A 26,897-nucleotide genomic window follows, 5' to 3' on the forward strand; every position below is an offset into this window, starting at 1 on the left:
CATGTGCAGAGGCTTTTCTGAGCAATCCGCTTTGGGATGCTTTAAAACATACTTCTGGACTGAAAGCTATTGGGGTTGAGTGTGCAGGCTGTAACAGGACTGGGGGAGCTCCAGGGGGTCGAGGGGGAGTGCATGGGCAGCGGAGGGTGGTTAAAGATGGCCAGGGGAGCTGAAGGTCTCCACTAATACTTGGTACCATGGTGAGTATTTGCACAACCCAACCTGAGGCATTTAAATGATGCGTCTAATTTAAGACTGTGGTTTCCAGAGGCCCTGGTATATTCATTGGAGAGAGGCAGGCTTTCCGGCGGTGTGATCCACAGAAGAGCCTGTACGACACAGGAGAGGAGCCCATCTCATCCAGCAACTGCAGAAGGAGCTGTGGTAGTTCGGACTCGTCACTTGTACGCCTAAGCCAAATGCAGAGTTAAACGCCATGACCAGCAAGTCTATCTGAGAGAGAAAAGCCATAGTGCTTATTTATGTGTTTAAGCAGATACCTGGATGGGACAGGACATCCCTGGCTCTAAGCGCAAGACCTCATTGGACTGTATCCTCGTGGTCCAACAAGAACCACTTCCCTCTGGGTCACCGCAGCAGGACTGCTGCTCCTGGCCTTGTTCTAGCTCTTGCCAGCAGTATAAAACACGATTCCCCTTTACCCAGATGTCTGAATCATACTTACTGCCATCAGTCTGTGTGGTGCAACTGGTACACAGCTCAGAGGTGCATGTACCATCCTTCTAAGTAATGTGAACCATGGTAGGATGTCCCACCTCTCTAAATGTTTTTGCTCTTTTGGTGACCTCCTATATCATTGGCTTTAAAGTGGGGGCTATCCTTAGCATCGGTAGAGCTCTTCAAGTAGGTTTAGGGTTTTCAGGGAGCTGACTGCTCTTTTATTTTGTAAATTCTGAGTGAGCTGGAGTCAGTTGGGTAATCACCAACGCTTCCTTTAAGGCATTGTTGCATGTGGCAATTCATTAAAAAGCCCCAGGGGATGAGAATGAGGTTTTTATTTTAAAAGCTATAATCTCTAGAACACACACAACGTTCTGTCCCAACCCAGATTTGTCACAGCCGGCTGCTATGAAGTGCCATCCTCTGCTGTAAGCCATCCTCAATGCATTGTCGTTATAATCGGCAACAGATATTTTTCTTCAAGTGACACTCAAAGAGGATTGGAGGATGACAGCACATGACTGAGTGAAATTATAGTTAGGGAAATATAGGAAGAGCTGACTCTTCCCAGAGAGCTTGTCACTGTCAGGCAGGGTTTTCTTTTTTGTGTCTGAAATGGGATTAAGCCAAAAGGCTCATGGATTTACTGCCATTTGTGCTCTGGACCTTTATAAAAACAAGTAAACCAGTGTCTATTTTGAATACACTGGAGTAAGATCTGACCTCACATTTTGCAGGGTTTGGCATCAGAGCGAGCCCCTGGCAGCGCCCAGTGTGCACAAGGGGGTCCGGGAGGCTGGGGAGAGCTGCCCATGCCACTGCCCTGGGCTGGCCAGTGTGGCTGTGGATGAGCCCCTTTGGCTTGCTGGGACCCTCCTGACTTGCAGGCTGCTGCATGATATGCACAGGGGGGTCTCCACATTTGTTTTCAGAGTTTAACCAGTCTCTCTCCCCTGCTCACATTTCAGGCGAGCAGTGTTAAGCTCTTCTTTGTCTCCCCTCCACCTGTAAGGTCCCTCTACCCACCCAGCTGACCGAGGCTCCTCGTTTTTCAGATGAAGCCCCTGCTCTGGTCCCACCTTACAGGCACAGCCCTGAGCAGCAGGACTATATTTTAGATCCTACGTTTTCAAAAGGCTTCAGCAAAGAAAAAACATTAAATGCCAGTAAGTCTTAAACAGATGGAGAGTCAGTCGCAAAAGCCACAACAGAGAATGCTCCAGAAAGGTGATGCAGTGAAGAAAGGCTGTTATACCAGCTGTGGTGGATAATATGGGGGGAAGATGGAAAGACAGCCATGGGGGAGGAAAGGCAGCAGCTAAGAGAATGAAAGGCAGATAAGGAGAAGAAAAATATGAAAGGAAAAATTATCTGAGTGCTGATTTGCGGAGAGCCGGTTTACTCTTGTAAGCTGCAAAGTCCAAATGCTTTGCTTTAAAGTACCCTGCAGCAGCAACGCAAAGCATTTTCTCTGTAATGCGTGCGTTTAGTGAGCACTCTGGATTATGTTGTCATGGCCTGCCATAAGTCTCTTAAGCATAACTGAGTGTACATTTAACTGCAATGGTTTTATGAGGGTAGCAGGTCAGATGGACTGCAGCCTCTCTGCAAACCAAGCCTCTTACTGTACTCAGCAGATATTACTTGTCCTAGGTCTTACAGATTAAATACATCTCTGTTCATTTTTGTATGGCAAAAACGTAGAAAATATTTGTTAATAGGCTGCTGCTGCATGTCACTTTCATTTTTATGTGGTCTTGTATTGCTAACCCCAGGGAAGACAGGCTCGAAGCACAACAGCTAACAAGGCTCAGAGTACAGGTAATTAAAAAAACCCTTCTGTTCAAAAAAACCTCACATGCATAAACTGACAAGTGACGGATTTACCTGCATAAGCACCTTTCTGCCTTTTAGAAAGATGGTACCAGATGAAGACAGGAATAAATTATGTAGCAGAATTTAGTGTTTCAGGGAGATGTCATTTCTTAATTGAAGTTGTCCAGCAAGAAGGATGGCTATGAATTAAGGCACAATTGCAGAGCCACATGCCTTTTGTATGAATAAGGAAGCTGGTCACAGCTTTTTTGTCAAAATGATTACTGAATTGAAAATTATTAGCGAAGCTGGCACTTCTTGTGGAGTGTGCCTCCTTTCACAGAAGCACTCTCCAATTCTGTTGCTAGAAGCCCAACCAGTGGTGCAAGGTCTCGGCCACTTCTGCCCCTCACGGTATCTAGCTGAACGATATCTGATTTATATTTTGGCTTGCTTAATGAAAAGTCAACATTTTTTCTGTGTATCTCTCCATTGCCCTCCCCTGTCCGCTGCCTAAGAAGAGAAAAGCAGAGGAATAAAGCAGCTACAGAATACAGCCTCCCAGTACTCAATGAACAATGTGCTTCAGCAGTGACTGAGGGCTCTTTGAAACCAACGATAAAAGCATCTTTTCTGTCGAGGAGCCCAAGCCTCACAGGGGCAAGGGACTTTAATGACACCATTATCTTTCAGGCAATTAGGGCTCACTGGCACAATCCAGCATTGGTACAGGCGCTGTTTTGATTGCACAGCAATGGCTTAGTGAAATGTAGACTGCTGAAGACTTCGGAACATCGTAAATCGCTTTTAATCTCAAACCACCACAGATAAAAACGTACTAACACAGCCATAACCAGAATTCACAGGCACATTTTCTCTTTTAAAAACATATGCCCAGGAACAGACATCTCCTCTCTTCTCATCCTCTCCCCGTGTACACGAGCTCTGTAATGCTTATTCTCCTGCTTCTCTCCTAACACGCTGGCAAAAATGGGTTTGAGCTTGCCAGCTGCGTGTATGTTTGTTGTGTGTTGTGGATTATATTTTAATGACATACCCTAAGCCTCTTATGCTCAAACAAACGTGCATTTAGCTGTCTCTGTGTTCGTGCTGGTTTGTAAGGTAGAGGGTCAGCCAGCTTATCCCCCAGCTTCTCTGCGAGGGCACTGTCCAAGAATTTTAATGGAGCTTTCAAAAGCCTCCTGTTATGCAAGGTGCCCTTAATGGAGAGTCCTCCTGCCTCTGAAAGTTCCCTCTTGTTGCCAGACACAATGAAAGGCAAGGCATAATCTCTGTGGAAAGTGCCCAGATTTTTTCATGTTGCAGCGTGTAGCTGGGATGCAAAGCACGGCTCCCTCCGCTCTCCTGCCACAACCAGGGGGATTCATTTCATTAGTTCAGAAAGCTATTTCGGAGGGAAGGGAGGTTATGTAGGTCACCAATTCATCCCTGCTGCCTGGCAAAAAGAATTCATTATGAAATTTCACTTTAATTAATGCAATGCACCAGCTCTTAATAGTATTTCATCAGGACATCTGGTAAAAGCACATTAGCTACAGTTTAATGTTAAGGCATAATTGAACAGAACTCCTGTTGGAGCTTGGCTTTTGCAATAGGTTTCACTTCTGCTTCTCCTGCAAGCTGCCAATTAAAGAAATTGCGGGACTGCCTCATCAGAAGGTGATGGAGCCTGATCCAAAGTCTGTTTGACATAACAGAAAGGCTCTGGCTAACACTCACAGGCTCTGAAGTGGGTCTCTGAGGAACAAACTCAACATCCATCCTATGTCCATACCAGGTACTACTGGTACTGCCACGGATCTATAATGCTGAATATAACATAACAACCCTGGTGTTTTGTTCCAGCTGTGTTTGAAAGGCCATGGTCAAATGGTCTTTATAAACCATTTTCTTTTAGCTTAACTTTAAGATTTTTCTTGTTCTAATTTTATCTCTGCATAATTGTGTGGCTTAATACTTATTTGATTATCTGCCCAAATTAATGTCAGCACAGCAGCTTTCCAAACAGCCGTATTAAATATTCACATCCAAATGGGATTTTTTCAGCCCTTTGTTTTACAATAATCTCCTGGAATATAAATGTGAACTCTCAAAAGATTTTAGTTACTCAGTAAGTACTAGGTCATGATTATTTAAGTCTAACCAACAGTCTTTGGAAGATCAATATATTTAGAAAAAAGTTTGTGAAATGTTTGAAATGTTCTGTTTGATTTGAGGCTGCCACCTCCACTTTTCCTTTTCTTTTTTTTGGGGTGTTTGAATAGCCAGTAACAGTGATACTAAAAACCATCCACCACCAACACAAGTGCAGATTGCTTAGTTTCCCTTCTAGTTTCCCTTTTAGAGAGTTTCCCTCTCCCCCTTCAGCAATTTTTTCACCATTGTTTTTGGGGCAGCCTTACTCCTGACCTTCATTGAGAAGGGACACAAAGGACTAAGGTGTTAAGAGGAGATTTTTCTGCTGTTTAGTGGTTGTTTGGATTATTTTCTGCACCAGTATGCAAGAGAAGGGGACAGGAGTGATCTGGACAAGCGTAGTATGCCCTGGCCAAAAACTCCAGCGGGTTCCCAGTGGTGCTCAGCACCTGGCGGTCCTGCTGGCAGTACCACACACATGAAGGGGTCCTGAGGGCGTATTGACTTCCCCGGTCACGCCAGATGCCATATGGATGGCTGTGTCTGAAGGACCCTGTGCCACCCACCTGTCTGCGGTTGCTGCTGGACACTGTTGCAAGGGGCAGGTGGGACCGATGGAGACTGCTGGGGCAAGGCTGATCCACGTGGCAGGTAAGGCCATCTCACATCACAGATGCTCTCCTGGGGTCTAATCTCTATATGAAACAGCTAAACCTGATACCATATGAAAACACAGACAAACTGTTCCTGTCCTTAGCTGGTTGACACAGGGGATTCATTTCTGGGAAACAGCCAAATTGCCCCAAAGAGGTGCTAAGACCCCCTTTGTGTACAGACTGGCAATGAATTTGACCCTGTCTTCGAAGCTGCTCTGTGCATTAGACACAAACCCAAGCCCACATCATCACATTCCAGGCATCAGCCTCTACCCAGGGAGGAGTGCCAGCTCTGTCCCACCTTTACAGAGCCTGTGGTAAAAGACTTTTGCAGAGAAGGGGCAGCTGGGCAGTAAAAGATGCTGTGCTATAGCCACACTGGCTCTCCAGTGGTTTTTCAGTGCTGCAAGTACCATACTGGTCACAATAAGAGGAAAAGCAACCGAGACTGTTGCTAGGGCTGAATAAGCCTGCAGTTTGCCATTAGTTGGCAATAAAAGATAAGAAACATATAGGCAGCCTTCCTCCCTGAGTGTCGGTCAGGCTGATGCTAACTCTGGCCCAAGAAGCTGAAGCAGTTTGTTTAGCACAGGCATCAGTAACATTATTTATACGGCCAGTTCTGAAGGTCCTTGGGATGCTAAGAGGAACAGCCATGCTGGCATCGGATAGCGTAATTTCTTTGTTGTTGCCATAGGACAACATTGCCAAAGGACCGGGCAGTTTTAAAATACGCATTAGCCACTGCCCCTTGGAAACTTGAAACAGCAACTAGCTGTGGGCTTAAATAGCTTACACTCGGGGCTCACAGGTCTGTTCTCCGAGGGCAGCCCATCACCGATTGTCACCTGGGGACTCCATGGAACAAGCTGGTTCCAAGCTTTTGTTCTGTAAGGAAAACAAAAGCAGTCATGTAAATAAGTCCAAAGGTATTTCTTGAAAAGTAATTTTTTTTTCCCTAAATGAAGTACAGCTTGTGACCTTTTCCATTTTTGTTTTATCTCTATGATGTGGTAAGTTGAATCCCAAATTAGGAAGGAGATGAATTATTTAGGAAAAAAATGTAATTGAAAATACCGGGAAATAAGCCACTTCTGGGAGCAGCCTATAACTAGTAGGTACTTACAGTTTTTATCAGGGTCTGAACCTGTCAAGATAGCTGGCCTTAGACCTCTTCTTTTAGCATGTAATATTTATCTTCTATTAAGTCTATGCTAATTGTAGTTTCACAGCTTGAAGCAAATTGAGCACAAGTCCCAGCAGTGTGAGGTGTTTAGACATCTCACCCACTTCGCCTCTTTCTTTCTCCACACTTCAGATCTCTGCACTCCCATTTCTGCAGCCTACAGAACGAGATCTGCCACCTCTGAGTGTCCTTACTGCAAAGCACCTGCATTGATTCATGAATGCTTTAAGATACTAAAATGAAAAATCATTAGTGCTACTTCTCTATTCTTAGAGCAGCAGGTATCATGTGAATTTTCCCAGAAAAATTGTTATGTGCTAGAGTAAAACCAACAAAAACCTAGTAGAGTGCCACCTCTGACTTTTAAGTATTTTATGTTGGTGGTGTGACTGCTTTGCCCCATGTCCTGCTGCACCTCCTCTTCCCCGTGAAGCACCATCTGCCACAGGCTGCCCAAACACCCCATCAGCAAGCTAACCCTTCTGGCCAAAGGGCGATGGAGGAGACAAAGAGACTTCACCAAGCCGAGCAAAAAAAACGTGGGAATGAAGCTCTGTGACCAGCTCTGTGGGAAGGTTTGGAGACGGGGATGAGGGCAAGGCAAGGCAGGAAGCTCCCGGGGGGAGGGTGAGCAGCACCCTGTCCCCAGCTCACACCATTGTGCTTTGTTTGACCTCCACAATTGTGCGAGCAGAGCCCGGCGCATCAGCCTTCACTTCGAATTTCCTGCTTTTTGTCTGCTCGCATCCTGGGGACTGTTGTTTGAAACACGGCTCTTATTATAGAGCTTGCAGAAAAGAAACCCCTGCCCCATAAGCATGTGCCCAGGCCTTTCAGTGGGTTCCCAGCGCCAGGGCTCCTGCTTTTAGGGGACGTGGGCTATTGAGATGCAAAGAGGCATGCCAAATACCCGACTGGGTCTCTGGCTGGTTAGGCTTGACTACTGCAGTCAAGAGGAGCTGCTGTCACAGACGCCACATGATAACCACCTCTGAGCGGACCAGCGTGTGACTTGTTCAGCTGGGCTGACTTCTCAACAGAGATTGTCCTAATCATGGACCATACAACGTGTTTTACCCAGACTTGCAGAGGATTTGGCTTTGCAGAACAGTCTCCCAATTCACAAAGCTCCTTCCTCCTCTCCTTGCTCCTGCTCTCTTACTGAGCAAATCCAGGATTTTGTCAGAGCCCCTTCTCTTTGGCTCCTGGACATGACCACATGCCCAGTCTGAGCTCTCAGACTGTGTTGTACTTGCCCTGGTCTGCAGGAGGGAGACCTGGGAGGAAGGATGGAAAGGAGGGAAGCAGTAACACTTGTAGCAAGTCAGGCTGCTCTGTTGGGCTTGGCACAATATTGCTGCCCCTCCCCAGGAATTGGCAAAGGAAGCCCTCAATTCAAAAGAAATCAAAAAGCTGTTCCAAAACTGCCAGGATTAGGGGATTTTGCCTGTCTCTACTCTGCACTCAGCACTGCTGGACATCCCCATCACAGTCGTTAGCACTGACCCCTGCGCTCACCAGCCTGGCAGGGCTCGTGCTGAGCATGAGTCTTCCTCCACCAGCCCCCTCTGGCAGTGCCTGCGTGCTTCTTCTGCCTCGGGAAGCCTCGGCCTGCTTGACCTGTTGGCCACTTACGTGTGACGTGTGGCAGCTGGAGGGAAGCAGCAGTGATTTGCCACAGCAGTGGGGAAAAAAACCCAAATCAGAACATACCTCCGTGCTGCTGCTCCTTGTCTCTCCCCATCACGGGATCAAGCACGTGCAGAGTCACCTCCCTGCTCTGTTCTGCTGCAAGCAAGTCCAAGTCCCATGTCATCCCAGAAACTGTCCATGAGATCATCTATGAAATATTTATTCCCCTCACATGCAAGAGAAAAAGAAGGAAAAAGCCTGCATAATATCAATGGAATCCCCAATAGCCAAATGTTGAATTATTTACAGCCCAGTTGTGCAAGTGATACTCATGAGATTGCTTAGTCTGCAAAATGCAATTAATACATTTCACAAAACTGGTGACTTCTGCTTCAGACTTTGTTTCGATGCATCAGTGAGACCCTAAAAAAGAGGTGAAATCTCCTTGGAGAAGAGCTAGAATACCCAGAGATACTTGAAATATCCACAGAATTTTCTCAGACCACTGCTAGGATGTAGGAAAGGGTTCTCAGACCACCAACTAGCTACCTGAAATGTGCATCTGGAGCCATTTCAGATGCTCATGTGCATCTTACCTGGATGCTAGCTGTTGCTCCAGAAGGGTGCAGATCTCCCATAGGTCTTGTATTACATCTGAACCCCCCAGGCAAATGCCTTGGATACCCCAAGGCATCTCAGGTGGCATTAAATACATACATGGAAGACACAGAATTGAGCCTATGCGACCGCAGCAGACCTCCCAGCACAGGGAACAGTGGCCAAGAACTGCCAACACTGCCTGTGTTGCAGCATCCTTCATCTCTTTTTTACTAGGAGATGTGCAGCTGTGATACAGCACTTCATACGTGCACTGAAGGTCCTCCTTTCTGCCCAACCTGCAGCAGAACAGAATGGCCACTGAACCCCAACTCACAGAACTTGAATTTCCAGACACAGAATTTTTCTGTCACATGCCAGGTACACAGGTTGATGGCAGGCATTTGTCACAGGGGCTTGCCTATTTCTCTAATGCCAAAATTCTCTCGAGCTCTCTTTCATTAGTAAATACGTATTTGAACCCTGACATCTGGAGTAGTCCACAATCTGTGCCTCTTAAAACACTCTTATATTTTGTATTCTTCATTATATTCTACTCTTAGCAGAGCTCTGAGGGGATCGCCTCCTTCCCAAGCACTTCAGCAACATTTAGTGATCATCACTTGAAATCAGTGGAGCTGAACAAGGCCCTGGGCAGTCTGTTTTGGCCTTAGGATGGTAACAAGCAGAAAAAAAAAAAAGAAAAAAAAAAAAGGAAAAGTTGGAGCCAGTATTACAATGCCGCCCTCTCCATGCCTAATAATGCTCATTTCCTCTTGAGACAAGACACATTGCGTATGTCTAAAACCCTCAGCCTATCCCAGTTTACAAATTCTAGTACAGCTGTAGGTTTAAAGAGCCAGCCAGAATTAATTATGGCAGGTTAAGGAACAGAGCAACGTAACATCTGATTCAAACCAAGCAATTTCAGGCCCTCGATAAGCCCTTGCTTGTCTTGTTCACCATCTCGAGTGTTTTCCTGAGCACCCCCATCCTAGCAGGTTTGCTCAGACGTACCCAGACTGTCCCTGAGCACTTTGCCAGTGGCAGTGCTGGCCTTGGCTGACACAGCCAAGCAAGCAGGTCCGTAGGTAACCCCATCTGCATGCCTGCACAGGTGGGGGGGGTGTTTACTTCTGGTGTTATCAGGCTTTTGCTCTGCCTAGAGTTGGCAGGCAGAGCCTCTGCTCATGCCAGACGAAAATTTATTTATTTCAGCCAGGCGCTTTTCCTTCTCTTTCTCCCCTGCACAGCCCCCCCCCCCCCCCCTTAAATGAGAAACAAAGGTAGATGGACAGATGGATGATTTTGTTTGTACAACAGATACCATACATCTCAAAAGCCAGTAAGGAAACAAGCCAGTGTCTGCTTTACAGGCAGAAGCACCTGAGGGAGGAAACAGCAACACAGTTTACCTGAAGGCAGTGGTACAGCTGAGATGAGATCCCAAACTGGGGAGGTGGTTATACCTTTACAAAGCAGAAACTTATGTGGCTTAAGAACTTTTTTTGTTGTTTTACAAATATTATTTTATAAAATGAATAGAGGAGGCCATCTGGTTACCAAATACAAGTAAATCTGCAAGGTTTTACTCCTCTTTACATTTTGTTTGAAAGTAAGGTAAGGCTACAGACAGTTCTACCTTCTGAACTCTTATTTAATTGAAGAAGAACCAGATTGCTCCGAGATAAGCAAATGCAGATTTTTATCCAGGGGCTGAAGATGTTAGGTCACTTGGACCATCAGTTCTTTGGAAAATGAACCCCAAGCACACCCTTACAGGATCCTTCTCCAGACTGTCTCTGACCACAGCAAAAACGTCCCTAACCCACTGGATGCTCCATAGAAAAAAGTACGGCATCCACCAGCAGGGCTGGTGCTTTCTGGAGCTGAAGTGCCAACCAGTGTCTTACAGCCTGTGTCACCAGGTGCTGTGTACAGCAGGGAAGGGGCTCTCGGTTTCCTAACAGCCCTGAATATGAAAAGGTGAGTTAGATGGCAGCAGGCTTTGTATACCTCACTCTTTTGAGCGTTCCAGACTCGTTAGAGATGCGATCCCTGTTGGAAAACACTCCTTGCTATAAACAAGTTGATGAACATAGGAGAGAATGGGCATGCCTTCCCCATTTGCCACTATCCATATTCCGTTGCTAATCTGCTCCTTTCCCCTTCTGAAGAAGCTGAAGAAACAATTAAGCCGCTTCAGAAAAGGCAGATAATTTCTCACACGCAGAGCTGAGTACTCCGCAGATGTGACTCAAGATACACGCATGCTGTTTTCAGGCAAGTATTCCCAAGGGTTTAGATAAAAATAATAAGGATGAGGGGTTTCAGCAGAAATCAGGTTATTTTTAAGTGGAAGGGCTCTAGGGGGTATTAACAGGGCTCCCTGAAAATGCCGTCATCTTCTTGTGTGTGGGATCCCACAGCATTAGCTGTGTATAATTAAAAAACCCTAAGCCAGCAGTCAGGCTAGATGGAGATTCTAGCAGGAAAGTGGTGACGGGGATTACAGCAAACGGGGCTGGTGGCAAATACCAGGCACCTTCTGATTTACTCGAGGCTTTCAAGCCAGAACAAACGAGATGCTTACAGGGAGCTCTTCACCCCCAGAAGATAGTGGCAAGTCTCAGAAGCCAGGATTTGACCCGAATGGCGTCGGTCACCACAGTTCAGCCAACAAGGAAACGACATAGTGGGAGAAATGCTGCGATGTTCTGGAGCCAGACCCCTGTTGACACGGGGTGTTGCAACTGTGCTGAAGCGTATGGCCCGCATCCAACCCAAGAGTCCATGAAAGATACTTCTTTCCAATATCCCCCTCCTTAATCCATCGCCAGCATCTGTCATCGCACAGAAGGGGAGGGAGGCACTGGAGCCAGCATTACAATAAACGGCCTGCTGGGCCAGCCACAGGCATTTGCCATCTTTTGGCTATAACAAAGACTGGACAAATTAGGAAAATGTTTTCATTAGCCTCACTCACCTGAAACAGCAGCCAACTCCCATTTTAAAAGGTGGCCTGGCAAAGAGTCAAGAAATGAAATCCAGTGGCAAATAGGTTGCAAAGACAAACATAAACAACTAAATCTGTGATGATCCACCATCCTGAATGGATCTTCAGTATCCAATACCAGGATATTCTGCACTCAGACACATAAATCTCGGGCATCTCTGCCAATATTATAAGTCATGCCCATAAAGCATATCTGAGTAGGATTCAAGCTGAGGAAAAGCAAATCGTTACTTTTAAAGGGGTTTGGTGACCCTGCGAATGGAGCCGATGGCTTCAGTCCAGCAGGTGACAATCCATTAATTTAACGAAAAATTTGCCACTGCAGTTCCGAGTGCCAGGAAAAGTGTGAAAGAAAATGTGGCCCCTCCAGGATGTGCACAACCATATCTGTGGTGCCACAGATGGCAGCTTCAATGGCTGCAGGTTTTTTGCCTTCTCTTTTCATAACGATCAAGATACTTAGCTTTTGCTGTTTTCAGGGAGACATTTTAGATACAGTAAGCTTATGAACAGACACATCCCACTTGAATCATTTTCAAAACACCTCTTCCTTTCAAGTCACCAACTCTCGGCGAAGGAGGGAGGAGAAGAAGAAGAAACATTGAGTCAAAGCCCATGAACAGATTTTTTTTGCGTGTGCAAGATGAGCCTGGGAAAAGCAAAACAATTCATCTATCCAAGAGTGGCTTTGAAGGGAAAGGTTAAGGAATAATAAAGAGGGATTTAGATCGCACCACTTTACATGCATTTATGAGGGAGAAATTCAACACCCAGATAACAAATTCAGTTCAGGTTTTACTTCCTTTCTCCCCCTCTCCCGCACTTAAAGATGACATACCCCTTCCATTTGTAAATTACTTTAATTTAAATACTTCCAGGTTAACAAAATGTCTTAACTTTGACATGCCCCAAATTACAAACCAGAAACAAAACCTCTTGACAAAGGGTACGAAAAAAAAAATAATCCAAGCCCAAACCTCCTTTCCTAAGCTGGAGTTTATGGTCTGTGAGCTGGCTGCCCTCCAGAGTCTGACACAATGTCTGGAGCACCCAGAGCAGCTGGAATTAATTTTCTTCCTCCAAATCTATGCACTTTCATATGAAGTCGTGTTTTGGCACTGCCGCCTAAGAGAGAGTTCAGTGCAAAACATCTAACCCCAGCCGTGTTTCTTTGCAACCCAACACTCGCTGAGCAAACAACGAAAAAGGAGAAGAGAGAGGAGGACAAAAAAAAAAAAAAAAAAAAAAAAGGAGAAAGAAAAGAAAAGTCCTTTCCCTTCCCTTCCCCCACACATACACAGACGGCTGTACCAACAGCGGGGCTATTCATGGCTGTTCAGAAACGAGTCACAAGGAGAAATATGTTTGCAGATAAAACCAACACTTTTTTTTTCTTCTTCCCTTTTTTTTTTTTTCCTTTTTTTTTTTTTTAAATAAACATCATGGAGGCCCCTGGAAGGTGCTGGGGATGTTTGAAAGTTGAGGTCCTGCTGATCCCTTCCGCCTCCCATTCGCACGGCTCCCACGCTGGCCCTGACACGAAGCCACCCTCCAGGGGGGTCCGGACCCCGTCGAGCCGCCTCCTCCAAGCCCGAGATGCCATGGGGAGCTTGGGGGGGCAGTGGGGCCGTGCAGGCATCGCCGTGCGGGTTTCGCGCTGCTGCTCCTCGCCTGGGTTGGCGGTGGGTCAAGTGGGGAGGAGGGAGGCATCCAAGACACTCCCAGGCAGTCCCATCACAAAATCACGCACTGGAGTTTGTGGGAGCCTGTGGCTCTGTCCCCTCGCCATTTGGTCTTCTTCTTCTTCTTCTGGCTTTTCTCTGGGATCTGCTGCCTGTTTTGGGAGACGGAGAGGAAAACAAGGTCAGGTCGGACCTCAGCATCCAGAGCCCTGGGCACCAGCAGAACGGCATCGTGGCATGCACATGTGTATTTGCATATGTATCTCCGCATACCCTTCCACCACCACGTGGCTTTTCAGGCCACACAGCTAACGAGACACACACCTGCATTTTTAAGGAAGAAAGCAAGCCATAAGCAAACATTAAGACTAACAGCAGGGATGTACGTCCTGGCAGGGCACTATGCCTCCAGTTGCCCTGGGTGAACCGCTGCCTCCTTCCCTGCCAGGGGGCTGTGCTGGGAAACAGGGATGCTCTAAGCAATGCAACATCATCCATCACACTGCTGCTAATGCTCATTAGGAAAGAGAATGAAAGAGAGACAGAGTGCAGAGAGAAATAAACCCTCCTGGAAAGGTCTGCTTTCACTCAGCATTGCCCTTAGCCTGCTGCACTGCTGTGGACTTGGTTGCGGAGGGGGGCTAAAAAGCCATAATGAAAAAACAGAGTCTGCTGCTGCTGGGTCTCTGGGCCTCCCTTGGAAGTGGTGAAGAGCACCAGAGCACAGGGAGCGAGCCAACCCCAGAAAGATATCCCTGGCTGTCTGAAGTCACAGCCACCAGAAACACGCGGCTGCGAGCACCCCTGCACCGCGCCGTGGCGGCGCCCATCGGTCAGGATTGTGAGCCACCTCTGTGATGTTCTGTTGAGGGCTTCTCCCTTTTCATAAGACGAGGCGTTGCCCAAATGCCTGTTTGCAACTGTACCTGTTTGCAGCAGCCACTCAGCTAGCCCCACAGCGCAAATTGAACAGAATGCAGCTTTGCAGTTCAAGCACCCAACAGGCAGCCCATAGACTTAGATTTCATTGCAAAATAAACCATACAAGCACCAGCAGCTTCCATAGATTCAAACAGTGTCTAAATAACCAACCTGAGAGTTTGAATAGTTCAAAACCAGCCTCTTTGCTATGCCATATGCTGGGCACTAAACTAAGTGTTTAGACCAAGTTATCCAGACCAAGATGAGACATAGCTGGGAGGCAAATCACTATGGCTTTAGCTGATGTTTTTCCTACAGCCTCAGCTCCCAAATGCTTGCAACCACCTGAAAAACTCAGCTTTGACTAATAAAGGGCTTTTTTCAGCAAGTATGAAAGCTGGAAGAATGAAAAACATAGAACTTTAAAGCTCAAAACTAGAAAGCTGAAGTAAAAGAATACTTTAAAGTTAATTTGGATAACCACTAAGTGGCTGCAAGCTGTTCACAGTGTTCTGGAACTGTTTTAGAGATCCAGAAAACCACGTCCCACGCCTGCTCAAGATCTCTGCTGTGACAGTCCTTGTGTATGTACCGCTGCAGCATAAAAGGGGTATCAGGAAATTTAAAAGATCTGTGAGGCAGACTCAATCACCCCACTCCTTTCTGGATTACTTCCAGACAAGTTTCTTACATGAAGCTAAATAAACTGGGAATCGGCCAAGTGCAAGGAGCACAAACACTGCCAACCCTGAACAAGCATCCTCAGCTTGCAAACTCTCACGGGCTGAGAGCCTCTGCGTTTGTAAAGCCCTCCAGGAATGACACAGCTATTAGGGAGCTGTAAATGTACATGTTATTTGGAAAAGCTCACTTAAAAAAAGAAAAGCAGTACTCGGTGGGTGATGCCATCCTACGGCTGTGGACAGTTTGCTATGTCCAAAGGCCACGCTAAGCTGCTTTGCAGCAAATGACTGGCTAGATCACACAGCATCTCTCTGCTCTTTGATGTAACCCAAGTTCCAGCTCTTGCAAACACCTCTGGTACCCTCAGTGCTACGGAGGGTTTCACCTGGCTGGCAATGACTTTTGCAATGACTACTCAGGGAACTGAGGTGCATCACCTATTTTTGAGGTTATGGAGTGCATTTTCAGGGCTTGAATTCAGTGATGCCTCCTTACAATGCTCCTTCCAGCCTGTCTTTACTTGCATTAAGTAGAGAAAGCAAACACTGCCTCACCATCTTATTTTGGCTATGTTTCTTCCCCCCCCCCCCCCCAGCAGAATAGATGGGGGTAAGGGCTCACTGTAACACAGCAGCACTATCTAGCTAGCTAATGCTGAGTTACAGAACAGTTGGGAAATAGCCTGGGACATTTCCAACTCAGCTCTGTAGTTCTCCAAAGACTTTCTGCCCCCTGCTTTTGAGACATGTGGGAAGAGTGGGCAGTACCATCTGCTTTTGATGGAGACTGAGTCAAGGCTGCGCTAAGATTCGCAAGTACAGATACGCTGTGAATAAATGCTTCATGGTTTAATTGCCGAGCGAGGCACACTGACTGCACGGTGGGGAGGAGCATGATTTCAGCTCAGCACCCTCCCAAAACACGAAAAATAAGGGCCCAGAAAAATCTGGCAGACAAGTGGTGCCAGAAAAACAAATCTTAGAGAGATCTGAGGTTATCAGCAAAGACGCCGAGATGTGCGTGCAGCTCTTTTCCTGCAGGGCAGCCGGGATTTTGGAAGGCAGTCCCTCCCTGCTGGCAGCTGGAGCAGGGGTTCGCCCGGAGAGCAGGCGTTTGCCAAAGCGAGCAAAGGCGACTCATGCCAAAACTAGGAACAAACCTCTGCAGTCTTGAGGAGGAAACCTGTGGCTTAGCCATTAGGTCATGCCGTTTTTCATACAAAGCGGCTTAATTTTTTCCATTTGGTGAGCAGAAAATGTTAGCAGTCACCTACAACATTAGAATTTTGTAGAATTTTTTGCCAGTCCTTTTTAACCTTTAGCAACGCGAGACCCTGAGAGTAGAAAGCTACGAAAACCCAAATTACTGGTCCAGAGCTTACTGCCCGCCTGTTAAAGCCAATCATTACAGTAGGCTTTGCACTGTTCATTGAATAATATATCCATTGTGGCCACAGTTAGTACTCAACCTGCCTAGCGCTGATGTCCTGCAAGGGTAACTAAGTGCTAGTCATGTCTTTGTGCAGATACAGGACAAGAAAATTTAATAAACCCCAGAAACCCTCAACCAAACCACTTGGCCCTTGCTCCCAAAAAGCTGGCTCCTGGCTCTCCAGGCCAGGACTCCTGCACATCCCATCCACGGGCAGTGAGCAAGTGATGAGTTTGCAGCTTACCTTATTACCCTCACGAGATCATGGAAAGCCTTGTCAACATTCAATGGTGGGTCCTTGGCACTAGTCTCTATGTAGGGAATCTGGAGAAGTGCAATGCAAAAGAGATTAGTAAGAGCCTACATGTTGGTAGCAAACCAGTTTCAAAATGAAAAGCCCCAAAAGCTGGAGAAATCAGGTGCCTAAGAGACCAGGGAAATACAGGTAAACAAAGTGTTGTTGTGACACTGCTATCAACACTTTCACGTTCACAGCAAAACCGACGAGCACTTAAAAAAGGTCCAAAATAAGCACCAGGCAAACCAGCTGCTATCAAAGCTCCGGGTTTGGGGAAGAACAATCATAGGCTTCATGTCATCAGATGTTCTCTCCCCCATAGTTGTGCTTGCAGACATGAAAATAGCCGAAGGTTGTGGAAAGACGAGCACTTGCCAAAAATTCTTGCTTGCCACATTTTGTTAGGACTACTGCATGAATATTCCATGACTACAATTCCCCTTCAGTGTAAAATGATCTTCTCCTTCAAAGTCTGACAGCCAGATGGGGCCCTCTAGACTGCTTGTCCAGGACGCTGGCAGATTTATAGAACTGCCTCTGATCAGGTATGTTCATACACGGCCTTTTGCAAAGTGTGCGCATACAGGTTGTGCTGCTGTTTCGGTGTCCTGGCTCCTACAGGAAAGAGCTTCCTTGGGGAGGGGAGGCAGCGAACGGGCCCTGCCAATGCCCATTGTGGCTTGTTCAGACACACCACGCAGCTTGCCATTTAGGCACTGCAAGTTGCCAAGAGGTGTTAGGCCTTTCCATTTACCTTTCCATTCAGTTCCTCCTAGAGGAGTTGTCGTCTCCCCTCTGGGTATTCCAGACTGCTGGTTTCAGAGGGGATTAGTGCAGTGGCATGTGATCTACACCCATCCAAGACCAATTTCTCAGGCTAAACTACGGCTGGAATAATGCAGAGCTAAGATGGTGGGCCAGATTCATATAGGCTTAACCACCCTGTAACTTCATTATCTTTAACAAGCTCACTTCCTACAGATACCCAGGTATACTTCCAGATGCCTGACTCCACCTTTTCACTGCAGGATAGTGCACTTTCTTCCCTCACTGTGAACATTTCACATTTCTCGCCACTTGCAGACACCTTGTGCAGGTGGCTTCATGATGCCACAGCTTTGCTGCAGCTTGGGGCACAGCAGAGGTTCTGGTTTCAACAGTGAAGTGGCCCTACTGAAAGGAAACTGCATAGCTACTACTTTGTAGTTGGCAAAAATGTAATTGCAAATGTTCAGTTGTAAAAGAAATGCTTTAATTCAGCTCCAAATGAGCAGAGAATTCAATTCTAAATGCCTGTAATGGGACTCACAACAGCCGATTAAACAATCCCGCAAACTTACATTATGTTTTGTTGCCATTTCTCTTCCCTGTTCTCTTGTAATTTTCCGTAAATGCATTAGATCAACTTTGTTTGCCACCAAAATCATTGGAAAGGACTCTCTGGAAAAAATCAAAACCACCACCCAATTATTAGCAGACTACAATAAAAAATGCTGAGCATAAGTTTCACTTTCTGATGCTGACATCTAACATTCTCAGCTACGGATGTAGCACGTACATGTAAAGAAGCAGAAAGACCAAATGTACACACATCAGCCCCCAGACTGTGCTACACATACCTTCATCATATTGTAAAAATTTACTTGACAAATTGCATGCATACACATATTAATTCTTACTTGCAGGCAGTTCAAGGACTTAGTGTTATCATATTTGCAATGCCTGACAATAGCTAAGCCTGAAGATCCAACTAGGTGAAGAAAGAACTAAAGAATTAGTCAGGAAATTAACTGAGACATAGAATTTGATCTTGAACAGGAGACTGGGACTCTTTTGTAACAGTTAAGGCATCTCAGTAACTGCATATCTTGGCAACTGCTCGTCACTGCAAGGCAACAAGGTGTGGTAGAGTAACTGGCGTCAGTTCATGTCCTAGTCATCCACCGAGAGCAACCGTGGGGGAAGAACAGATGGACTCTGGGAGCTGGTGCTTAGAGGGGCATCAAAAGGAGGAGACAATGACTGGGAGCAAAGATGGCCATCAGCTGTTACCCCAAGACAAGCTAAAAGACTGACAGTGGTAGCTGGAAGGAGGCTGGATGGAGCCAAGGAGTCTCGGTAAGCTTCCAGATGCTATTACCTACCATCTTCTGCTTCTAATCCCAGAGTGAAAAGCTGATGAACAACCATCCTTTTGTACCAAAACCATCGACCTCTGTTATACTGCTCAGTATTTCTCTAACTTTACCAAGCACATGGCCGCCTTCAGTCACCACCTGAGAAGAGACCCATCTATCCGCAGCACGTCCAGTGCAAGGCACTCCTGATGAGGCAAGTGGGTCAGGCTCTCCCCTGGCAGAAACCCCCGTAGCTCCAGTGATTAACCAGAGCCAAGGCAGCTCATGCCACGGGAGGTCCTGGCAGCGCAGCTGCTGCCCACCCTGCCCCCATATGGAGCATCTCCTCCAGCTGCATGACACAGAGAGCAAAGTCATGCTGCAGGGTCTTTACCCACTGCTAGGAGGGAGTAGGTCCCTTCTGATAACTGACAGTTACTGCAATATTATTTTCTTATATTTAACTTTAAACCCTCCTAAAATGATTCCAGTGCTCTGCTGTAACACAGCTAATTTTATTGGGATAAAGAGCAGCTGGCCATACTCATTTCTGCATAAAACACTTCCCTGAGTAACTCTGGATTTTCAGACAGCATTTCTGTGTCATTTTTCATCAAGATGATAAGGGCTCCATCTTCTCTCTGGCATGCTGCCCCACTGCTCTGGCTGGAAAAATACCGTACTGCACTCTGCATTTTAAATGAGTCTTACAGTTATTTGTTCTGGTAACGTGGCTTTGATATAATTTTAATACCTGAGCATCGATATATCTTGACTCTGATCATTCTGGAGCAAAACACTTGCTTGTCTGGATTATTTGATTCCCTTTTGGCTTGCAGCAGACTGATAAAGGGATTACATTTGGACGGTATCTCATTTGCCTTGTTTACACCAGGCATAAAACTCTATGGGGACTTTGTTCCCTGTTGTAAGCTGTACGATTGCTAGTTGGACAAAGCTACTATAGTTGTAAGTTTTACTGTAATGAAGGTTATGGCAAGAAACAGGAGGAAGGCTTTGAACAGCTATGCTAATGTGGCAGCCTGCAATTCCTTTGGATTTTAGATTGCTAAAACTGACTGTTATCTTGGACGCCAGAGCGATGCTCTGCTCCCAGCTACCTGTGGGTCTGGCCGGCCGGTTTCTTCACTCACATTGCTCCTACCACCGTGATTTTCTGAACGAGCTCAGGTTCTGGGTGAAGCGTGAGGCTCCCCGTGCGCAGCGTTTAGGTGGCTTTGAGCAGGGAGACAAAAACAAGTCCCCGGCCGGCCCGTTTCACTTCCTGCTTCTCACACGCCGGCTGCAGCGTTCACACGGCGTGCAGAGCGGGGAAAGTTTCAGTCCAGAGCAAAACAATGAACACTGCATCTTATTTTCACAAAGTTAAATTAGATAAAACCGGCGCTGGTTTGGGGCAGGTTACAGGAGACGCTGTCCCACCTTCTTCAGCTTTCAGAAACAGATTTACTTTGCCCCAAGCTGAACTAGCAGTGAAGAAAAAGTCTGTCCTGATCTGGGAGGCAGACTGAGTGACTGACTTTTTTCTTCATTTAGATGAAATCAAAGGGTGGGTTTTCCTTTACTTTTCACTCTTGTGGGCTCCGCTTTGGATGCTTTACTGGAAGAGCTGTCAGCTGTGAACCTCACATGATACGAGCCCACCCTTCCTGTGGGGAAGTTATTCAGAGCTGCAAAAGGAAGCCAGCAATGAGGCCCGAACCCTCTGGTGGCTTTTCTTGATGACTTCCATAATTAAAAGTCATTATGAATGGAAAAACTAAGTGTTTCAAAGCTGCAGATATATAAGGGCTTAATTCACACCCCACCCAGTGAGGACAGATTCATCGCCTCTCTAACAGGGATGGGAAGAGGGAGTTATCTCGCAGATAACTGGCAGCTTCCCCTCGCTCTGCCAGGACCCATTTGCTTGCCACGATCAAACTCTCGGCGCTACCTTCTCCCACGCACGCACAGGGAGGGGAGCAGGTGACCTCTCTTGCTTTCTCCCCAGTCATGGAGAGATCTTTTTATTCACTGAAAATAGCTGCTGCAGAGCACGGCGCATTAACTGCGTTACAACCCTTGTAAGAAACACAGTTCCTTCAAACACGAGGTGCTTTCCCCCCTTCAAGACACTTGTTCAGGGTCCCAAATCATGAAGGACCTTCTAAGGTTTGTTTGGCACAAACTGAAGCCAGGAAAAGGAGGATGCTGCCAGGACACACAAAATGATTAGGGCTGAATACTGGCTGACTCCCTGATGGTGTTCCCAAAGTGCCTGCACTGTGCACGGAGCATCCTTCCTCGCTCTCCAGAGCCAAACCGGTTACCTGCAAAGGTGCCTGACCTGGCGGGCTCACGCCGCTCTGCCAGACCGTTCCGGCAGGAGCTTCTCCCTTCCAGACCCATTTGCACCTCCATCGTAACACTGCTGAACTTTTCTACATTGAAAGCACTACATGCTTATCAGAAAGGGAAAAATACTTCTTATTCCTTGTACGTAGATCCACAAACCCACATGCAAGGATTTGCTCCAGGACACCCAGGAGGCAAAAGGCAGGGTGAGACATGCCACCGCCCCCACGGCATGGTCTCCAGAGTGGCTGGCAGGAGCGGCGTCAGGCAGTGCCCAGCTCCATGGAACCCACCTGTCCTTGACTCTGAGGATCAGCTGGTGGAACCGGTCCACGTGCTCGAAGCTAGCCTTGTCTGTCACTGAGTAGACTATAAGAAAACCATCTCCGGTCCTCATGTACTGCTCCCGCATTGCGCTGAACTCCTCTTGGCCCGCAGTATCCAGCACTAGGACAGAAGAGAGGAAGGTTTTCAGTTACTGTGAGGACCTGCTGTCACCACTGTGTGTCCTACATGGCCCTTCTGCCTCCACTGGGCTTGGTGCTCTCAAAGGCTGCAAGATTTGACAAAGATGGACAAGGTGGTTTCTTGCTACAAAACAAAAAATGCTCCCAGAGCCCACTCATCACCGTGTGCCTGTTCTGGAAGCGGATAGAGGGGAAGACGACTACGTGGGTTTTACTTTCCTTTTCCAGTACCAAGTGCTGACCACCGAACCTGGGGAGCTGCTCCTCTGGCAAGATATGGCTCAAAGTATTTCCCAGCCGTCCGTTTTTTCCCTCTCCCAGCTCTCTCTGTTCTTTGCATGGAAAACCCTAAGACTGGAAGAGTAAGTAAACACCAGTTTAAACATCAGGGACAATTACAAACTGCATGGTGAAGCAGAGCTGGGAGACAACCCAGAGTAATAGCTACAAGTGTTTTCCTTTTCTCAGTACCTGGGTATTATTTCTACAAAATTACATGCTTTCAGAGTAAGATGGTAAAGCCTTGAGGAGCTCCCCTTAAATATTTAGTCCTGTAGTGTGTGATATTGAGAAACTAATTAAAACAGGTAGAAAAGCTTTAAGTGACTTGCATATCCTATATAGCAATTGTGTTTCTGTACATTGACAATGCCTACACCTATGCTTAAATCCCCTAAAACACCACAGTTGTGGCAGCAACCCAGATGCTGCTGCTTACTAGGTTAAACTCGCAAATGTAACCATAACTCACTGGTTCTCCACACAGGGTGTCCCATCAGCTACATCACTGACCACATCTGAAGCAAGCTACACCAGTCTTCTGGGTAAACACCACATACTGATGTACACATCAATACCAATTCGTGGGCCCCAGCTTTGTACACTGCCAGGATTTTGACTGGCAGGAGGAAGGTACAAAAGGACTTCATCAGTTTAGGCTGTGCCAGTACAAATGCAGTGTGAGCTTAAAGTGCATCAGCTGCTCAGAAGTAATAGTCCTAATGCATCGTTTTGCCCTTGAGGCAAATGAGGGACCTTCATGATGACTGGGAACTTTTTCACATCCCAGGCAACTGGGCTGGGTGAGAAAACTGTTTCCGCCTCTGTGGTACAGCCACAGCATAAGCATCCGCTGCCCACAGGTGATGGGGAAAGCCCAGGGCACCAGTGGATGGAGACTGTGGCAGGAGTGTACTGCTGACAGAGCAGCAGGGCTTGATACGGGTTTTTCTAGTCTGAGCAGGCCCACAGCCCTAGCAAGATGTTCCCTGTAGGGGGAAGTACCCAGGTTGTCCCAGTTTCCAGCTGGGGCCAGGATAAAGCCCACTTTGCTGCCGGTGTTACGTGCTGAATCAGCACGGGTGGCCGCAGGTGGACATGCTGCATGTCACAGTGCACCCCACGAACCAGCTCACACACGTTCGCTCTATGTTTGGAGAAAAGGCAGCTACACTGGCGGACCTGGGAGACCTTACTTGGTGATGGCAGGTCCTTCAAAGCCTTCAGCCTCATTTGTTCACCTGCCTTAGCTGGTCTGAAATGTCAATTTCCATGAATCCTTAATGTGAAAAGAGCTTCTAGGCTCCTACAGAGATCCAGAAATTTAAGCTTGTTTGCCAGCTAGCTGGAACTTGTTGTAAAGTCACAGGTGTCTCTTCACAGCCTTTCCTCCTGCTTCTCCCCTCTAAATCTAGGAAACGAGGGTTTTGGCAAACAGACACCCAGGCTATCCTTGAGGACTGTAAAAAAAATAAAATAGAAAACCAACCCAAAGACACAGCATGTGCTGGTGAATTTCTATGCCTTGGGCAGAACTGCTACCATGGAATAAGGCCAAGACCGCGTGGCTAGGATGGAAAAGGAAATTACCCACCCAACCTGTAAGGAGAGGCTGGGCTGCCCTCATCTGACTCCTGCACCAGCTGGACCGATGTCAGGGCAGGGCTCAGCGCTGACAACCAACACACACATGCACGCATAAACACTCCCCCTCTCCAGCACACATACCCAACTTGTCGGGGGGACAACAGCTTCTCGCAGGGGGCCGGGCTCTCCTGCCCTCCCTCCCCCTGAGACAGGGCAGGTGCCTGAGCAGAAGCCGTGGGCAGGAAGGTGGAGATGGATGTGCCGTATCCTGCATGGTAATTTGCTTAGGGACTTCCCCTTGCTCTGGCACATTTGCAGACCTCCCATGAAACACATGAGGAGCATTCAGCTCTGCTCTTTCACCCAGCAACCCACCCCCAGCTGCGTCCATCCAAAGCTCTGCCCTGCCTGCGAGAAGCCAGGGGACAAGCCCTGGGCAGGCGGGGGGGCTGCAGGGATACCCAAAGGGACAGCATGGGGCTGTGCTCCTGCCACTCCTACCTTGCCTGGATCTTGGCCATGGCATCACACTAAACACAGGCAGAGCTGCTGTGTCAGCAGCTGCTATTTAAAGGGAATTCATTTGCAGCATTTGTAGAAAGGCGAGCAAGTCCAGGCAGCATCTAAAATGGCACTTTGAAAATGCAAGTAAAAGACATTCAGCAGTGAAGGTTAAGGTTAATCTCACATGAGTTATTCATACAAAGTGAAGCATCATGTGGATGGCCAGAGAAAGTCCTTGTTTTAACTTTAAGTATGTTCTTCATAAAGACGACCCCCACATCCTAAAACTGCTGTGCTACGTGCATTGTAAACAATCAGAGAGGAGAGTGTGACCCCAATCCTTTGTAGGCAGGATGGGACCACATCCTGGAAAGCACCAGCACTGAAAAAGGGCCAGACGCAAGCAGCTTTGCTGCTGGTGTAATCTTGTGGCATAAAAGCTTCAAGAAGACTCACCTACAGAAATGTGAAAGCAGCAAGGAGAAACAAACGTTGGGAAGGTGATTTGACTGGCTTCCTGAAGGGGTGACGAGGTTTAGGATGTTAGCCAGCACTCACCTTCTTTTAAAATTCCCCATTTCTGCAGATGGGATGTCAGAAGACATGGAAACAATCATGAGCAGAGAAGAACTGTGAGCTCTCTCTTTCTCAGTACACTTTAAAACAGCAGTTGCCTCTTACTGGCAGTTGCCCCACTGGCAGCGCATGAAAGCCAATGTGGAGACAAGGCTGGACCAAAGCACAGCGGGTTTCCCCTACCTCATTCTTCCAAGAACTGAAATCACATTCATAGGCTGCACAGCACATGGTCAGGGACTTCCAACAGCAAACTTGGTGAAGTTCCCACAAACTTGACCGAAGAAGCAGCAAGGAGGAGCATTAATGAAAGCATTTGGGTAAAGATCAAGGAGAGAGAAGACAAGGACTATGCCTGATGTAGCAACAGACATCCAAAGAGGGCAAAGGCATTTTACAGAGCTATCACGCAATCAGCTGGAGACTAAACTAAAAGCAATTACGCTGTGAGAGCCCAGCAGGGAGGTCTCCTGCTTCACAGGTAGGAGGTTGCTGAGTGAAGAGCTGGCCTTTTCTGCTCTCCAGTGGATGTGACCCCAACTGTTGCAATGAACTACTTGCTAATTGAATCCTGACCCCTTAGAGCTCTCCACACCATTTTCCTGTGAATCCCGATGGGTTAGGCAAGAGTGTGACTGCTTAGAGTGCTCTTCCGAGCAGACACAGGAGCCCAGGAATACACAGGAATTTGTGGCTCAAAATAGAAGCACTTGATGCTTCCAGGTATTTTATGTGGCAATGTCTTTGCAACCAGCAGTGCTCTGAGTGCTCATGCAGAGACACAGGCATGCAAATCTAAGCCAAGGGCAGAGACATACTATGAAAGCTAAGTCACAGCATTGCTTTTTCTAGAGCCTAGGCTGGATTCAGTTCAGATTCAAACACAGCCTTTGGGGATCTCAGATCTGGTTGTGCAGGTGAGTTCCTCTTCTCTTTTTGTACCTACACAAAATTTCCTCCTACGTCTTTATCTTTACATTGCTGGACAAGTAGCTGTATAGATCAACTCCAGATTGAGTTTCTCCACTGTCCACGGCACTGAAGGGGCCAAAGATGGCCAGACAGGCAGGTTAAACCCATTTTCTATCCTTTAGCCCTTGGGTTTCACTGTCCAAATCAGACACCAGCACCCTGTTCCAAGCAGCAACTGCACATGGCTGCAGCCAGTCCTGAGAGCAGCCCAGTGTGGCTCTCGGGGCTCCGTGCTTTCCAGCATCCAGAAGAGTGGCTGTACACCAGGAAGCTCAGGGACAGGACGCAGTTGTTTGTGCCTACCTTGATCTCACGCTTGCAAAGGCAAGCGCCATGTGTACGACTTGATTTTTGCAAGCAGTGTCCAGTGAAATCCCTTTGGCTACATAAGCCCAAGACACATGCAAGCCTTTAAGGGGCCGGACGGGTCAGCAGGCAGATAGGAACCTGGGGTCACAGTGCCAGGGAGAGGAGCAGTGCAAAGGCATCCGACTCCAGGCATTTTCTGCTTGTTTTAGTTCTTAATATGAAGTAAAGGAAAAGTCCCTGGAGCAAAGAGCAGAACTGGGAACGTGGCACTGTCAGGGGGCCACAGGTTACACAGCTGGATTCCTCACTGTACTTCTATCTCCAAGTCTTGCTTTTCTTTTGGCACGGCAGCTCTGCCTCAAAAGGTGGGGCCAGAGAGAAAGTCCATCGCCAGCTGCCCTGCAGCTTGGTAGCTGAGCTCAAGGGAAAACTTAACTTGAATTGACAAGTCAAACTAAAAAGTCTCAGGCTGAGAAAAGCCATCCCCACATCTTTGTCTTCCTTCCATCGGCAGCGCAGTGGGAGCGGGCACCCCCCCCCCCAGCCATTGGCTTCACCTGATGAGTTAGTATGTTAGAGGCTGAGCAGACAACAGTGGCCATGGCTTATGTTCTCTATTCCCATACCCCAAGTCACCCTGAAGAGGTATGAGGTGCCCACGCTGTGTGCAAAGCGAGGTAGATGCTTCAGCTTGGTCATTCTGATGCTTCTGCTCCTTCTCAGATACAGCCACACTAATCCCAGCATGAGAGCTTTCCTCAGGGAAAAACACATGATGGGAAAACACTGGGGCTTTTATGAGCCCTTCTTCTGTGCCCTAACTAAATACACAGATGTTATAACATGGAAAACCCGAGTACTTGAATTCTTGCCCTTTCTTTAAGAAAAAGAAAAGAGGGGCTTTCAGAAGAAAGGCTGTCACATCAATAAACAGAATAAAGATGCGAGCCCTTAAAGGAGCTCTTTCTCTAA

The 26,897-nt window shown here is 47.2% G+C and overlaps 1 protein-coding gene across 8 annotated transcripts in view; it reads right to left on the bottom strand.

Moving 5' to 3' along the window:
• Positions 1–12,581: 12,581 nt before the first annotated feature.
• The window catches only part of MRAS (muscle RAS oncogene homolog), a 41,317-nt gene continuing 27,001 nt past the window's right edge, over positions 12,582–26,897 (bottom strand). For 7 of the 8 annotated variants that reach the window (XM_037397715.1, XM_037397716.1, XM_037397710.1 and 4 more), the window contains 4 exons: positions 21,525–21,678; positions 18,097–18,196; positions 16,703–16,782; positions 12,582–13,574 (listed from right to left, as the gene is read on the bottom strand). In XM_037397715.1, coding sequence (XP_037253612.1) covers positions 13,475–13,574; positions 16,703–16,782; positions 18,097–18,196; positions 21,525–21,678 — 434 coding nt within the window. In that variant the 3' untranslated portion in view covers positions 12,582–13,474. Of the gene's footprint in view, positions 13,575–16,698; positions 16,783–18,096; positions 18,197–21,524; positions 21,679–26,897 lie in introns of those variants that run through there. The other variant, XM_037397717.1, reaches the window with a different exon arrangement.

This window comes from Falco rusticolus, chromosome 8, assembly GCF_015220075.1.
Source record: "Falco rusticolus isolate bFalRus1 chromosome 8, bFalRus1.pri, whole genome shotgun sequence".
Lineage (NCBI taxonomy): Eukaryota > Metazoa > Chordata > Aves > Falconiformes > Falconidae > Falco > Falco rusticolus.